The sequence below is a fragment of the Malaclemys terrapin genome, chromosome 1 (genome assembly GCF_027887155.1).
Source record: "Malaclemys terrapin pileata isolate rMalTer1 chromosome 1, rMalTer1.hap1, whole genome shotgun sequence".
Taxonomy (NCBI): domain Eukaryota; kingdom Metazoa; phylum Chordata; order Testudines; family Emydidae; genus Malaclemys; species Malaclemys terrapin.
In genome coordinates, this window is record NC_071505.1 from 82,942,479 (window position 1) to 82,959,572 (window position 17,094).

At 44.9% G+C, this 17,094-nt stretch overlaps 1 protein-coding gene across 3 annotated transcripts in view; it reads right to left on the reverse strand.

Moving 5' to 3' along the window:
• NTN4 (netrin 4) overlaps window positions 1-17,094 on the reverse strand; it is a 125,843-nt gene that overhangs the window by 45,559 nt on the left and 63,190 nt on the right. For 2 of the 3 annotated variants that reach the window (XM_054028397.1, XM_054028387.1), the window contains exons 4-5: window positions 15,440-15,625; window positions 3,528-3,654 (exon numbers count right to left, since the gene is read on the reverse strand). In XM_054028397.1, the coding sequence (XP_053884372.1) occupies window positions 3,528-3,654; window positions 15,440-15,625 (313 nt within the window). The remainder of the gene's footprint in view (window positions 1-3,527; window positions 3,655-15,439; window positions 15,626-17,094) is intronic. The other variant, XM_054028405.1, reaches the window with a different exon arrangement.

Here is a 17,094-nt window from a genome sequence, read left to right on the forward strand (position 1 = left end):
TCTGTGTGCCACACTTTAGGAAAGACGTGGACAAATTGGAGAGAATCCAGGGAGAGCAACAAAAATGATAAAAGATTTAGAAAACCTGACCTATGAAAAAAGATTTTAAAAACTGGGTGACATTAGTCTTGAGAAAAAAAGATGGATGGGGGGACCTGATAGCAATCTTCAAATCTATTAAGGGCTGTTATAAAGAGAATGGTGATCAATTGTTCTCTGTGTGCACTGAAGGTAGGACAAGAAGTAATGGGCTTAATTTTCAGCAAGGGTGATTTAGGTTAGATATAAGGAAAAACTTTCTAATTATACAGGTAGTTAAGTTCTGGAATTGGCTTCCAAGGGAGGTTGTGGAATCCCCATCATTGTAGGTTTTTAAGAACATGTCTGCCTCACCTCAGTCCCTGGAAAAATCATGGAGCAGGTCCTCAAGGAATCAATTTTGAAGCACATTGAGGAGAGGAAAGTGAGCAGGAACAGTCAGCATGGATTCACCAGGGGCAAGTCATGCCTGACTAACCTAATTGCCTTCTATGATGAGGTAACTGGCTCTGTGGATGAGGGGAATGCAGTGGATGTGTTATTCCTTGACTTTAGCAAAGCTTTTGATACGGTCTCCCACAGTATTCTTGCCAGCAAGTTAAAGAAGTATGGGCTAGATGAATGGACTATAAGGTGGATAAAAAGCTGGCTAGATCATCAGGCTCAATGGGTAGTGATCAATGGCTCCATGTCTAGTTGGCAGCCGGTATCAAGCGGAGTGCTCCAAGGGTCGGTCCTCGGGCCGGTTTTGTTAAATATCTTCATTAATGATCTGGAGGATGGTGTGGATTGCACCCTCAGCAAGTTTGCAGATGACACTAAACTGGGAGGAGTGGTAGATATGCTGGAAAGTAGGGATAGGATACAGAGGGACCTAGACAAATTAGAGGATTGGGCCAAAAGAAATCTGATGAGGTTCAACAAGGACAAGTGCAGAGTCCTGCACTTAGGATGGAAGAATCCCATGCACTGCTACAGACTAGGGACCGAGTGGCTAGGCAGCAATTCTGCAGAAAAGCACCTAAGGGTTCCAGTGGATGAGAAGCTGGATATGAGTCAACAGTGTGCCCTTGTTGCCAAGAAGGCTAACGGCATTTTGGGCTGTATAAGTAGAAGCATTTCCAGCAGATCGAGGGATGTGATCATTCCCCTCTATTCGGCATTGGTGAGGCTTCATCTGGAGTTCTGTGTCCAGTTTTGGGCCCCACACTACAAGAAGGATGTGGAAAAATTGGAAAGAGTCCAGGGGAGGGCAACAAAAATGATTAGGGAGTTGGAGCATATGACATATGAGGAGAGGCTGAGGGAACTGGGTTTAATTAGTCTGCAGAAGAGAAGAATGAGGGGGGATTTGGTAGCAGACTTCAACTACCTGAAAGGAGGTTCCAAAGAGGATGGAACTAGGCTGTTCTCAGTGGTAGCAGATGACAGAACAAGGAGTAATGGTCTCAAGTTGCAATGGGGGAGGTTTAGGTTGGATATTAGGAAAAACTTTTTCACTAAGAGGGTGGTGAAGCACTGGAATGGGTTACCAAGGCAGGTGGTGGAATCTCCTTCCTTAGAGGTTTTTAAGGCCCGGCTTGACAAAGCCCTGGCTGGGATGATTTAGTTGGGGATTAGTCCTGCTTTGAGCAGCGGGTTGAACTAGATGACCTCCTGAGATCCCTTCCAACCCTGATATTCTATGATTCGATGATTCTATGATGATTCTATGTTGGATGAACACTTGTCAGGGATGGTCCTGGTATACTTGGTCCTGCCTCAGCACAGGGGTTGGACTTGATGACTTCTGGAGGTCCCTTCCAGCCCTACATTTCTATAGTTCTATGATGAAGTGGGTTTTAGCCCACGAAAGCTTATGCCCAAATAAATTTGTTAGTCTCTAAGGTGCCACAAGTACTCCTCGTTGTTTTTGCTGATACAGACTAACACGGCTACCCCTCTGAAACCATTCACAAATTTGTTACTTCTAGAGAATGACACTTTCATCAAATTCTTTAATTATTTTATTTTTTCTTTCAATTTAGAACACTACAAGAGTGCCCAAATGCAAGTATATACTATATAAAGCAACATCTTATTTTTAAGTCCAAAGAAAAAAGAGAGAGCATTGGGAAGGTGAATGGATATCTGTGTCTCTGCACACATGCAGAGAGCAGAGCCAGGGACTCAGCTAGAAATGTCCAGAGAAGTATGTGGTAGCTACTGAGCATATTCAGTAGATTTCTTAAATCTTCATAGAAAGTCATCATTATGGTCAGGCAGGTCGTACATAATCTCTGTCTGAGATATGAGCCAACCAGAGCTCAGCAGAAAATGTTATAAATACAAGAGAAACTGAGAGACTGAGAGGGAGGGAGAAAGAAGAACATGATTCACGGACAGAAGGTTTGGCTTTGAACCTTTGGACTGAAAAATAAACTATTGCAATATAAAGCACAAGGGTTACACATACACAGGCTCTGAGAATTCTCCCAATCATTGAATATTCCAAAATGAAACATAAATTGCAGTCAGCTCACCCTTCTATCCAGGAGCAGCTCTAAATACAAATAATACCACATCAAAACACTGGCCAGTATTTCAGTCTACCCTAACTCCTTCAAAAGCCAGGCAAAACATGAAAGATGGTAAATCTGAGCTATTTCAGACCAGGGGCAGGAGGGCATTCAGAAGCCCTGATGCCTTCCTGGAGAACATCCTGTGTATAGTAGCAATGACCAGAGTTGTGGATTTATTGAGTGGCACCAGGTAAGACACTTCGGAGCTGATTCTTCCAGAGCTGCTGAGAGCCTACAGCTCTTGTTCACTTCATTTGGAATTATGAGTGCTAAGAAACTCTGAAATCCAGCCTTAAAAGTGACAAGTTAGGCACCTAGAACTTCATGCACACCAAATTAGTGGACACTTTAAAAAATGTTGCCCTTAATCTTTAACATTGGATATTAAATACCAACATTTAAAATCTCCCGGCAATATTTAAAATGGCAACCCCCCCCCCCAACAACAACCCCACCACCAAAAAAAGTACATCTTCATTAATTTATAGTGTATCATACAAACAGTTGTTAGTTATGGCTGATTCTACTTTATACTGAAAAGCCAGACAATGAAAGCTGTGCCAACTCTTTATCTGTAGTTCTGCCTCTCATCCAGTGTCCAATACATTCTGTTTAACTGCACTGTGCCTGCTATAGGAGCCCAACATCTCAAGTAGTTGTGCTTTGATTCCACAAGAAAGCCAAGCAAATACCTAACATGTTCTTGGTAGAATTTACATGCTAGCAGCTTTTCAAACAGAGCAGTTACCAATGTTTAAACACGAGGTGGATGCTGACGTCAGTTCTCTACTCAGTAAGTTACTTCACAAAACAACCATCTGTCGTCTGGCTATTAGCTACCTTTTTGAAATATCAGAGAAAGGGGTGTGATAAGGAATTTCATTTATGCTGACAGTCTTGAGGCACTTTCATGAATCGGTTACTTACATCGGCATTCTTTTGGGGCTCCAGTTTTGCCATTTGCAGCCTGCCAGGGCTGGTCATTGTAGAGTGGAGCACAGTGCTGACAGTGGTGGCCTGCTGTATTGTGCTTACACATGCACCGTCCATGGACCTAGTGAAGGAAAACAGAACCAGGATCATTCACAGCATAGACTGCAAGGTCTTTAGGAGCAGTGACTGTGTCTTTATATGTGTTTGTTCAGCACCTAGTCCAGTGGTTCCCAAACTGGGGTTTGTGAACCCCTGGGGGGTTCACAAAATGTTACAGGGGGTTCTCGGGAAAAAATTCCCTAATGGTGGACAGAGCTGTCCCTAGGGACTCTGGGCACCATAGGACCAGCAGCCCAGAGCCCCTGGATTTCCAAGAACTAAGCAGATCAAAGCAAGCATGTCTATCACAATGAGGAGATTTAAACTTCAAGACTCCTTACAAGAAATGGAAAGGGAGGTGGATATTTTTTGCTGTTTTTAAAATTAAATAGGCAGCTAGTGTTGTTTTTAAAATTATTATGAAGAACAAGTTTAAGCTTTGTTGTAACATGTGTTGTTTGCCTGAACTACTCAAGACCTGAATGCTTGTGTAAGAGGAACTCTTGAGTTGGCTTCTTAGATACCTTCATGATGTTTCACATCTGATACTTCTTGATGAAACAGAGGAGCCTTGTCTTATAACAAGCTTATTCAAAGTGTGATACAAGCTACGAAAGTGAGATCTTGGAAGAGTGTTGCCATTTTCATAATATAATAAAAATAGTGTAATGATAAATAATAATTAATAATAGTGTGTAATATGCATGTCATAAAAACACATTTTATATTTCCAAGATCACTGCTTTTATAATTTATACTCAGGTAAAAGAGAAAATCCCTGGAAATATTCATTTTTAGAAGGGGGTTCGCGGGACGACATTTTGGTGAAAGGGGTTCACAGGTTGTTAAAGTCTGGGAACCATTGACCTAGTCCAATGGAGTCCTGACCCCGGTTCTGGGCACCATTGCAATAGTTAAATAATAACGGATAAAACTGAAAAGGGCCTGCACAGTGTCTGCGTCACTAGTCTGAAGCTAGTAATTGGGTAAATAGTCTGCATTTACACTTTCAACCATAGATACAAATATATAACATCCCAAACTCTTCTTGTGATTTTCAAAGCACTATTGGTGGAGGGGCTCTGGCTATGGAATGAACTTCCAGAGGAGATTAGGTGAAGCCAGAGTCTAACTGGCTTTTGAAAACACTCCAGAACCTTCCTCTTTGAAAAAAATCTTTCCACCATACAGAGAGAGAGAGGCAGAGTTTTTATCTGCAAGGGAGAAGAGCCAGAGATGCTGTGAAATCCACTCAGGATGCTCTTGCTATTGATTTAATGTTGAAGGTGCACAGATACCATGGTGATGGGTGACACTATAAAGCCCTAAAACAGATAGATTATTAATATAGAGAGTAGTTTTAGTAGCGTACTCTCTGAGTTCCCATAGTTTATCATGTACCATTATATGAAAGCCATAAGTATGGGTACACACTTAGGGCCAGATCTGCAGCCCTTAAGGCTGCTTTGCACTGCTCCAGTGGTGCATAACAGCTGGAAAGCCAAGCGCAAGGGGAACCCTCAGGTGATGGAAAGCCAGTGCTCTACCAACCCCTCTTCTAGCCACTAGCATAGGGAACACGTTAGAAGTGTCACCAAGGGAAAGTGAGTGTGGCCAGAGTACCATTGTGGTATGACTATTCTCAGATACCAGCATGGCCCATTGAAGGCTATTGCAGTCAGATACATGTTAGATGAGTCTTGAGCCTCATGAATACCTGCAAACTGAAAATGTGTTGTGGTGCTCAGTTGTAACCAGGCCATGAATCAAAGGTGATCTGCAAGATGTTGCAGGTGTGCAGGCACATCTCTTAATATGGGAAGCAACTTCATCAATCATCCATGTTATCAAAAAACATTAATGAGGACTTTGCTATTGTAATCAATGCATACTTTTTGGAGCACTTAGAATAACAGAAATGTAGGGCTGGAAGGGACCTCGAGAGATCATCAAATCCAGCCCCTGTGCTGAGGTAGGACCAAATACAACTAGAGCAGCCCTGACAGATGTTTGTCTAACATGTTCTTAAAAATCTCCAATGATGGGGATTCCACAACCTCCCTTGGAAGCCTGTTAGAGTGTTTATCTCCCTTGATGCAGATTAAACCCAGTATTTCTTGTCCTACCTTCAGTGGACATGGAGAACAATTGATCACCATCCTCTTGATAACAGCCCTTAACAGATTTGAAGACTATTATCAGGTTCCTCCTCAGTCTTCATTTCTCAAGACTAAAGATGCCTAGTTTTTAAAATCTTTTTCATAGGTCAGGTTTTCTAAACCTTTTATCATTTTTGTTGCTCTCCCTGGATTCTCTCCAATTTGTCCACGTCTTTCCTAAAGTGTGGCACACAGAATTGGGCACAATACTCCAGCTGAGGCCTTGCCAGTGCCTATTACAGCATGATTCCTGTGTTTTACATACAGCACTCCTGTTAATACACCCCAGAATGGTATTGGCCTTTTGTGTAACTGCATCACATTGTTGACTCATATTCAAGTTGTGATCCACTATAATCCTCAGATTCTTTTCAGCAGTATTACCACCTAGCCAGCTATTCCTCATTTTGTAGTTGTGTATTTGATTTTTCTTTCCTATGTATAGTACTTTGCATTTGTCTTTATTGAATTTCATCTTGTTGATTTCAGACCAGTTCTCCAGTTTGTCTAGCTTGTTTTGAATTCTAGTCCTGTCTTCCAAAGTGCTTGCAACCCCTTTCTAATTTCCACATGATGAAATTTGTAAAGGCCTCCTAATATCTGGGCAGGGATAGCTCAGTGGTTTGAGCATTAACCTCCTAAATTCAGGGTTGTGAACTCAATCCTTGAGGGGGGGCCACTTAGGGATCTGGGGCAAAATAAGTACTTGGTCCTGCTAGTGAAGGCAGGGGGCTGGACTCAATGACCTTTCAGGGTCCCTTCCAGCTCTATGAGATAGGTATATCTAAATTAAGTTGACCAAACAGAGGTGTTTTATTTTTAAATAAAAATTTACCAAGAGCAGTAATAGAAAAATAAATGTAAAACAGTATTTAGGGCATTTCAAATGAGAGTCTTTCTTCAGATGTCTGACTGATATCCAAGCTCAAAACATCTTTCAATGTTTCATTTTTGCTCTAAATGAGAGTTGAACACCACCTAATTGCTTGGCTTTTCCCCTTCTCCAGCTACACTTAAAATGATATAGAACAGAAGCTAATAAATCAAACAAGCTTGCGCAGATTACTTCCTATTAAGATAATGAGCTAGATTCACTGGTCCACTCTGGCTGATTTGTGCTGCTCCAACATTGCACAACAGCTGCAAAGCCAGCTTGACTGGCTAGTTACGCCAGATTTATGGCTGCTTTAGGTTGCAGGAGTAATTGAAAGCAGTCAGAGTGTGCTGATGAATCTGGCTTAATATCTGGATGTGTTTTTAATTACTGCTGTAAAATGGTACCTTAAACTCTTTTGTTTGTGCTTTTATAACCTTATTTCTCAGTGCACTGTTTGCAACTGGGCCTCACAATAAAAAAAAGATTCTGGAGAAAAATGTGTATGTAAACATGGGACTATTATGTACTCCTGAAAGAAACTAAACAGAAAGGGGCCTTGAACATACTGTAAACAACCCCTGCTTAGCACACACCCGGAATGGGCAAGCAGGTATTATGTAAATACTGTTTGTCTCAGAAATGTCCAGCTGCACAGTGGGAAAAATGTATTACACCTACCTGGATCTGGTGGCTGTGTTTTTTTGTTTGAGTATGTAACACTTTGATGATATTTCTATTGTTGAGTACAGGTCTGTCGCATCTTACGCGCATTTAACATGCACGATTTCAACTTTACGCAGTCGGCAAAAACAAAAAAAAAACAAAAGAGAAAAACAACAATTTTAATACTATACCTGTAGTGCGGGCGATTTCGCCCGCCATTGAACTCAATGGGGTTTTGGCTATACGCGGTTTTCACTTTACGCACTGACCGCGGAACGGAACCCCCGCGTAAGGTGAGACAGACCTGTATTATGTAAGACTTTGGCTGTTTGACAGTTAGACTGTACTAACCTCTTAGACCATGTTTGTGTCGAAGAAATCCTTGAGCATGTTTAGTGGAGTTCCCCATGTGACTTATACAGCTATCAGGGAAGAGGGAGCCACAAGGTCAGTGGATACATGCGTTTGATGGGGGAGAGAAATAAGGGAAACCACTAAGGGAAACTGCTGTTCTGTGGCTGTGGTAAAAGAACAGTGTCTTCTGAATCAGGATTAGGCTCTTTGCATGATGAGTCTGTAGGACTTTTGCAGCCACGGTGCCACATTCTGGCTGGTTAGCACTGTTGAGCTAGCGTACCAACTTTTACAAACACACACTGCATGAGGATGACTTATTTAGGGCTAGATTGTGATTTGGACTTCACACCTGCACAGGAGACTAAGGTGTAAAAAACATCCTTACTCTCCTACCTGGGCAGTCTGAGCATTCACCTCCCTGGATCTAGCAGTCAGGGAGTGGATGGGGATTGAGTGCAGCCTTGGTTACACACCTCCTCCTTGCCAGCCAGCACAGCTGAGCTGCTGTAGGGGAGTGTCATGGTTTGCTGCTGGCATTGGTCTCTGAGACATTATGCCTCCTCGATACTCCTGGGGCACATACTCCTGAGGTACCACACCTTGCCCAGGGCTGTGCCTAAAGCCACAGTCTAGCCTAAGTGTTCAGCAATTCTTCCCATGCCCATTGGCCATGGAAAAAAAAAAAGTGGCAACTCAAAACAATCAGCCAGCAATTCACAACAATAGAGCAAAACAGCAGTTACAAATAATGAGAAGGCTCAAGCACCCTTGAACTTCAACAAAGAGATATCATGGACACGACCCCAAGAAAAGGACACGTGGACCCAAAGTATAGCACCTCCTTTCTGTAATGAATTGTATATGTCAGTGTCTTATAATACGTTACATTATACTGCCAGAACATAAGGGGAAAAGGGGCAGAGATAAACAGCATGGGTTGTGTGTCCCAATACTTGTCCATTAATATGGTATATATAGCAAGAATGCCAACCACTGAATAACATGGCACTTGACCTCTGGAGAAAACGACTCTAATCAAAAAAGTGTGAGCAGTCATAAAACCCAGGTATAACAAAGAGAGACTGTTGTGATCAGAATGATAAACCGGTCATGTTTACAAGAGCTCTCTGAATAACTTCACTAGATATGTTCTTTGCACTCATTGTGCTTACCGTGGTTCTAAATGAGCTTTCAACCTATTAGTTTAAGGAATAAAACTATCAGGGCTACGAGAAAGTGTGAGGGCCTTTCTACTGCAGTGATGAGAACTGTTTTGTGATCTTTCAGGTGCTATGGTGAAGAGCACTCCATAAGAGCCAGCTCCTGAGGTGGTCTAATTGGCACAATTCCTGTTCAGATAGAGACAAAGTGGCAGAGTAGATGCATGACTCCCGTGTGGCTGACTTTCTTTTTAAGACATAGTTCTCTTGTGTGGTAAACTGAACAATTCCAAACAGAAAGTTGGTGAGGGGTGCAGTGGTAGTACCACATGAAGTAGAATTAGTAGCCTTTGACAGCCCAGAACTGCTATAACAGAGGTAAGGCTGAATTGTTGATCAGAGTTGAGGTGCATTGGCAGTGCTTTCTCTGTCTGATTAACCAGAGATGGAAGCTTTCTCTTCTATAGCAAGACTCCTACTGCTGCCTGATTTGTTCAGTGACATCAGAGTGCAGTACGTGTGTTTATTGGAGGCTTGTTGCAGTTTAACGAGCCCCACTAGCACAAGTGATGTGTGGTCCTGTGTAGTGACAGTTCAGCATTGGCCTATACTGCAGCACCACCAAGACATTACAGCAGCTCAGGGAGGAAGGAGTCAGAGGTCACAATGCTGGTCAGCTGTTTGCAGCCAGACAGAAGTGACACCTGCTCAGAAACAGAACAGCTGTGAGACTGCAAAGACAAAGTGTTCGATGCCCTGTTCTGCACGGGCAAGTGGAGGAAACCTTTTTCAGGGTATGAGGGTGAGGGAGGGGGAAAAGGAGCCAGAAAGTGGGATGGGGAAAAGGGAGAAAGGAAGAAAAAAGAATGGGGAATGGAACGCTGTTATGGCCACATACTGCTGTGCTTGTGTCTTAGAACTAAACGTGAAACACCAGGCCCTGCTGAGCTCACTTGTTATCTTAGATCATAGAAAAGGTAGGACCACACACTGCCCTGACTCACCTGTGCCACTCCCACTGACATTTGCGGACACTATCAGTTCCTGGCAGATCCTAAACTAGATCTCACACCAAGTCTTTCCTGATAGCCACTGAAATCTCCCCACTTCTAAGTCTCAAATTGTGCTTTTGGGTCCTGACTTTGTCCCATATTGTAAATCCATTATTTCCTCCCAGTGAGTCCTTTTTGGGGGGCTTCCTTTAGGCATCAGGGGCATATTGCCATGCAATCCCCTTTTTCAAGGCTTATCATGCTGTGCTGAATGAGCATCTTCAGAAGACTTTCCCACCACCCCCACATGATCCCTTTTCCAAAATAAGAATATCCATTCTTCAAATCCAGCTCAGGGCAGTGGAGACTGGAAGCTGTTACCATCTGATGGCTGTTTGGGGGCCTGAGTGAAATGAGTTTGCTGGGCTCTGTCTAGTTTGGCATGGACTGAGATCTACTTTACCGAAAACATCAACACAAGTGGCACTACTTAGCCCCCATTGGCAATTTCAGTTGAAAGGCCAAGGGCTGAATGGGCTTAAGGGCTCTTATCACCCTTAGGCCTGGTCTACACTACGACTTTAATTCGGATTTATCAGCTTTAATTCGAATTAACCCTGTAACCGTCCACACAACGACGCCATTTAATTCGATGTAAAGGGCCCTTTAAATCGATTTCTGTACTCCACCCCAACGAGCGGAGTAGCGCCAAAATCGATTTTAGCAATTCGAATTAGGGTTAGTGTGGCCGCAATTCGATGGTATTGGCCTCCGGGAGCTATCCCACAGTGCATCATTGTGACCGCTCTGGACAGCAATCCGAACTCGGATGCACTGGCCAGGTAGACAGGAAAAGCCCCGCGAACATTTGAACTTCATTTCCTGTTTGCCCAGCATGGAGAGCACAGGTGACCACAGATACCTCATCAGCACAGGTAACCATGCAGGCTGATAATCGAAAAAGAGCACCAGCATGGACCGTGAGGGAGGTACTGGATCTGATCGCTGTATGGGGAGAGGATTCAGTGCTTGCAGAACTTCGTTCTAAAAGACGAAATGCAAAAACTTTTGAAAAAATTTCCAAGGGCATGATGGAGAGAGGCCACAATAGGGACTCTGAGCAGTGCCGCGTGAAGGTCAAGGAGCTCAGACAAGCCTATCAAAAAACAAAGGAGGCAAACGGTCGCTCCGGGTCAGAGCCGCGGACATGCCGCTACTACGCCGAGCTGCATGCAATTCTAGGGGGGGCTGCCACCACTACCCCACCTTTGTTCGTGGATTCTGGGTCGGGGATAGTCTCGACGCCTGAGGATTCTGCCGATGGGGTAGAGGAGGAGGAGGAGGAGGATGAGCTTGCAGAGAGCACACAGCACTCCATTCTCCCCAACAGCCAGGATCTTTTTCTCACCCTGACTGAAGTACCCTCCCAAGCCTCCCAAGCCAGTACCCAAGACTCTGACCCCATGGAAGGGACCTCAGGTGAGTTTACCTTTTAAAATATAAAACTTGTTTTAAAAGCAAACGGTTTTTAATGATTACTTTGCCTGACTTTGCATTCGCGGTCAGTTCAGCTACTGGAAAAGTCTGTAGCTACTGGAAAAGTCTGTTAACGTGTCTGGGGATGGAGCGGAAATCCTCCAGGGACATCTCCATGAAGCTCTCCTGGAGGTACTCCGAAAGCCTTGCCAGAAGGTTTCTGGGCAGTGCATCCTTATTCCCTCCTCCATGGTAGGACACTTGACCACGCCATGCTTGCAGCAAGTAATCTGGTATCATTGCCTGACAAAGCCTAGCAGCGTATGGTCCCGGTGTTTGCTGGCATTCAAGCAACATCCGTTCTTTATCTTGTTGTGTAATCCTCAGGAGAGTGATATCACTCCTGGTAACCTGGTTGAAATACGGGAACTTAATTAAGGGGACAGAGGTGGCCGTTCCTACTGGGCTGTTTGCCTGTGGCGGAAAATAAATCCTTCCCTGCAGTTAGCCAAGCGCAGATGGGAAATTGGCCCTGAAGTTTTCCGCGTTTGGCTAGCAGGGTTCTTCCCTGTTACCAGCCACGCGGTGGGGGGAGGGTACCGTGATCATCCCAGAGAATTCATGGCGAGGGGGGGGGTCGGCGGCGGGGGGGGGGGGGTAGTTTGGTGCCTGCAGGGATCTTCCCTGATACCAGCCATGCGGTGGGGGGAGGGGTACCGTGATCATCCCAGAGAATTCATGGCGGGGGGGGGGGTTAGTTTGTTTTCTGGTGCTGCTGAATGTTAACAGAAAAACCGCAGCACTCTACTTGCCTGAAGGGGCCCAGACAAGCCCCCCCACACTGCCCCCCCCCCAACTGGCTGAGATTGGCCAGGCTTCTGCAGCACTCTACAGGCTATGCTTGGTATGTGGGAAAGGAGGGTGCAGAAGCTGTAAAACAATGGCTTACCATGGCCGCATGCAAGCCGAATTCTGTTGCCCAGACCTGTGATCTCTAGCAGCAAAGCCACAAGCACTCAGCATTAAGAGGCAAAATGCGACCTTGCACAGAAATCACATGTGCTATGTAATGTGAACAGTGTTGGTCACCGTGAAAGAGTATAAGCATTGTTCTGCAAAATGTAGCTTTTAAAACAATTCTCTCTTTTTTCCCCTCCCTACAGCAGCTGCAAATTCCTCAAGCCTCCCTCCTCCATCCCGAAGGTTATCACAGATAAGGCGTCGTAAGAAGAAGACGCGGGAGGACATGTTTTCTGAAATTATGCAATCCAGCAGGAGTGACAGAGCTCATCTGAATGAGTGGAAGGAAACAGTTTCAAAGTATAGGAAAGAAGTCAGTGAACGTGAGGAGAGGAGGGACCAACGTGAGGAGAGGAGGGACCAACGTGAGGAGAGGAGAGACGATCGAGATGAGAGATGGCGGCAGGAAGACCAGAGGATGAAGGATGCAACGCTGGGGCTGCTCCGGCGTCTGGTGGAGGTTCAGGAACGGCTGCTGGAAAACAGACTGCCGCTTCAGCCCCTGTTCCACCCTCCCCCCTCCCCATGTTCCGTATCCTCCTCACCCAGACGTGTAAGAACGCGGGGGGGGAGGCTCCGTACACCTTCCCATTCCACCCCAGTAGACAGCCCAAGCAAAAGGCTGTCATTTTTTTAACCTTTTCTTTGTGGCTTTTTCCTTCCCAGCAATCCTCCTCCCAAATACCACCCGGGTTCCCTCCCTCTTTTTCTAATCTATTAATAAAGAATAAATGATTTTTAAATGATAGTGACTTTATTTGGTTTGAAAGAAAGCTGGGGGAAGGGGCAGGGTGGGTTCCTTACAGAAAATCAGTCAGTAAAGGGGGAGGGTTTTCATGAAGGAGAAACAAACAGATATTTCACACGGTAGCCTGGCCAGCCATGAAACTGGTTTTCAAAGCTTCTCTGATGCACAGCGCTTCATGGTGTGATCTTCTAATCGCCCTGGTGTCTGGCTGCGCGTAATCAGCAGCCAGGCGATTTGCCTCAGCCTCCCACCCCGCCATAAAGGTCTCCCCCTTACTTTCACAGAGATTGTGGAGCACACAGCAAGCAGAAATAACAATGGGGAGATTTCTTTGGCTGAGGTCAGAGCGAGTCAATAATGAACGCCAGCGACCTTTTAAACGGCCAAATGCACATTCTACCACCATTCTGCACTTGCTTAGCCTGTAGTTAAACAGCTCCTGACTCCTGTCCAGGCTGCCTGTGTATGGCTTCATAAGCCATGGCATTAAGGGGTAGGCTGGGTCCCCAAGAATAACTATGGGCATTTCAACATCCCCAACGGTTATTTTCTGGTCCGGAAAGTAAGTCCCTTGCTGCAGCCCTTTAAACAGAGTAGTGTTCCTGAAGACGCGAGCGTCATGAACCCTTCCCGCCCAGCCCGCGTTGATGTTGGTGAAACGTCCCTTGTGATCCACAAGTGCTTGCAGCACCATTGAAAAGTACCCCTTGCGGTTTATGTACTCGGTGGCTTGGTGCTCCGGTGCCAAGATAGGGATATGGGTTCCGTCTATTGCCCCACCACAGTTAGGGAATCCCATTGCAGCAAAACCATCCACTATAGCCTGCACATTTCCCAGAGTCACTAACTTTCGTAGCAGCACCTGAGTGATTGCTTTGGCTACTTGCATCACAGCAGCCCCCACCGTAGATTTGCCCACTCCAAATTGATTCCCGACTGACCGGTAGCTGTCTGGCGTTGCAAGCTTCCACAGGGCTATCGCCACGCGCTTCTCAACTGTGAGGGCTGCTCTCATCTTGGTATTCTGGCGTTTCAGGGCAGGAGACAGCAAGTCACAAAGTTCCATGAAAGTGCCCTTACGCATGCGAAAGTTCCGCAGCCACTGGGAATCGTCCCAGACCTGCAACACTATGCGGTCCCACCAGTCTGTGCTTGTTTCCCTTGCCCAGAATCGGCGTTCCATGGATAGAATCTGCCCCATTAACAACATGATCTCCAAAGCACCGGGGCCTGTGGTTTCACTGAATTCTGTGTCCGTGTCCGTGTCCATGTCCTCATCATGCTTGTCGCTGCGCTGCCGCCGCCGCTGCCTCCTCGCCTCGTTTTTCTGGTCCTGGCTGAGCATAAACTCCACAAGAACGCGCGAGGTGTTTGCAATATTCATGAGTGCTGTCTTGACCTCAGCGGGCTCCATGCTTGCCGTGGTATGGAGTCTGCAGTGTTCACCCACCCAGGAAAAAAGGCGCGAAAATGGTTGTCTGCCGTCCGTTGCTTTCATGCAGGGAGGGAGGGAGGGAGGGAGTGAGGCTGTACCCAGAACCACCTGCGACGATGTTTTTTGTCCCATCAGGCACTGGGATCTTAACCCACAATCCCAATGGGCGCAGGAGACTGCGGGAACTATGGGATAGCTATGGAATTGCTACCCACAGTGCAACGGTGCAGAAATCGACGCTAGCCCCGGTACTTGGACGCACACCACCGAATTACTGTGCTAGTGTGGCCGCACTCATTTCGACTTTATACAACCTGTTTCTCAAATCCGAATTATCTAAATTCGGATTAATCCCGTAGTGTAGACATACCCTTAGGGATCATCCCTCAGATCAGGGACGGCAGTGCAGAGAAGCTTGTCCTTCCTGTGCGGTACAGTTCTGTGGATAAACAGAGGCTTCTAGCTCTGGAATTACTAGCAACCCCCCTTACACCCGTGCTAACCTAAAAACATGTATCCAACTTTCAGCTCAGTAAACAAAGCATATACATTATTCCTGGTGTGTCTGAAGACTCTCGTGCAGTAGAAACAGGTAGAGAACTAAGCATCAGCAAATCAGCGTGTTTTAGCAGCACACAACACAGATATGTATTTTTATCATAAAGAACTATTGTAATGCATGCCAATGAAAGGGGGGAAAGGACAAGTGAAGGGGAAGTAGAGGGAAAGGAGAATGGCTAGAGGAACAAGAACACCTAAAGCCCAGCCTACACTAGTGCCAACATGATGCTTGCAGGAACTATACAATATGGCAGACAGGGCCTACAATCACCAATAATACTACAGTCAATGGGAAAGCAACTGTGGAATTAGGAGTGGGGTATAAAAGTGGTTAGAGAGGTAAAGTTGGTAATGAGTACCTGGTAATCTGATATGGCCAGATTCTGCAGTTGAAGGCACACATAGGCTTCCAATGGTTTCTCTCTAGAGGCCCCATGTTCCCCTGAATGCAGAGCTTGGCCCACACTCATTGTTGATGGAAGGAGCACATTTTTTTTCATTTCCTTCAATTTACATTTTCCATCTGGGATCATTATGGAACATTGCTAAATACACAAACACAATTCTCAGTTCCTTTCACTGCTTCAAGCATTTACACAGTCATCGGTTAATTTAACCAGAAATTCCTTTTCCCATTATTTTTCTTTCTGTCCTAGGGTCTTTATGTCCTAGTTCACTTTCACACTATTTCCCTTCTTAGCTTGACAGCTCTGTTGTAATGTCACTCATTACGCTATACAATGCAAACAGTGTTACAGAAGTTGACTTGTGTAAGATAAACGAGTGACTGATTTCTATGCACAAAGACAGTTGCTAGGGCATGTTTCCTTCCATTGCCTTTTGTTGCTGAATTAATACCTTCCAATGCTTCTTTTCAGATTGCAAATATGCTTGTGTTTTGGTCAATCTTTATAAAATACTTTCTCTGTGATTTATTACGTTCCAGAATTCACTGTAGTGAGCCAGAAGAAAGTGCTGTCTACAAGTAACGTATGTGTCAGGTCACTTGTTATTTATTAATTTGTATTTTTGGGTGTATCTACACTGCAAAAAAAAAAAAAAAAAAAAAGACCATTGGCAACATGTTTCAGAGCCTGGGTTACCTGACTTGGGCTCATGGGGCTTGGGAACATCTACACTGCTATTTTTAGTCTAAAGTGAGAGCCCTATAGTGTGAGCCTGTGTCAGCTGACCAAGGCACTATGACTTGCTGCCAAGGGTCCTTTTTTTGCAGTGTAGACGTACCTACAGTAGTGTCTAGATGTGCCGCCAAGATCAGAGCCCCAACTGTACATTGCCTAACACAAACAAATGGTAAGAGAAAATCCTAGCCTCAAAGATCTTACAATCGAAATAGATAAGATAGACAATGGATGGGAGGGAAAACAGACTTTAATAGACTGTTTCTTTTATTTAATTTTTAAATGTATATTTTTTTTTTGCAGGAAGAGGGCAAGATGCAAGTGCAGAGGAAAAGAGTTTAACACATGGTCATTCTCCAACATGGCTTTTTGTACATTTTACACTAATTAATGTGCCACTCAGTTTTATAAACTGTTCACTTACTGAAATTATTCTCTGCCCTCTATCCTAGTCTAGTCTATCTAGATATTTATAATTAGCTCATCACCATGGCACCTGATTTGAGACCCAATTTCGGTTTTGTATCCATCTTCAGTATTTAGCAAGACACCTATGTTGTTGATATCTAAACTCCATGGCCCAGATCCTCAAAGATAATTAAGCTCCTAACTTCCATTGAAAGCAGTGGAAGTTAGGAGCCTAAATACTGTGGCGGACCTGGGTCCATGCAACTAAACGTATTATTGAGAGTGCTCTAATTCTCACAGCCTCCCTTGTTCTTGCTAGGAAATGAAGAGCCTTTTGCAGAGGGACAGCCATGTTTTCAGCGGTTTAGGGGCAGATCTTCAGCTGATGTGAAGTTTTATAGCTCCGCTGACTTCAATGGAAATAAGCCAGCTCACACCAGCTGAGGATCTACCCTTAGTGTCTC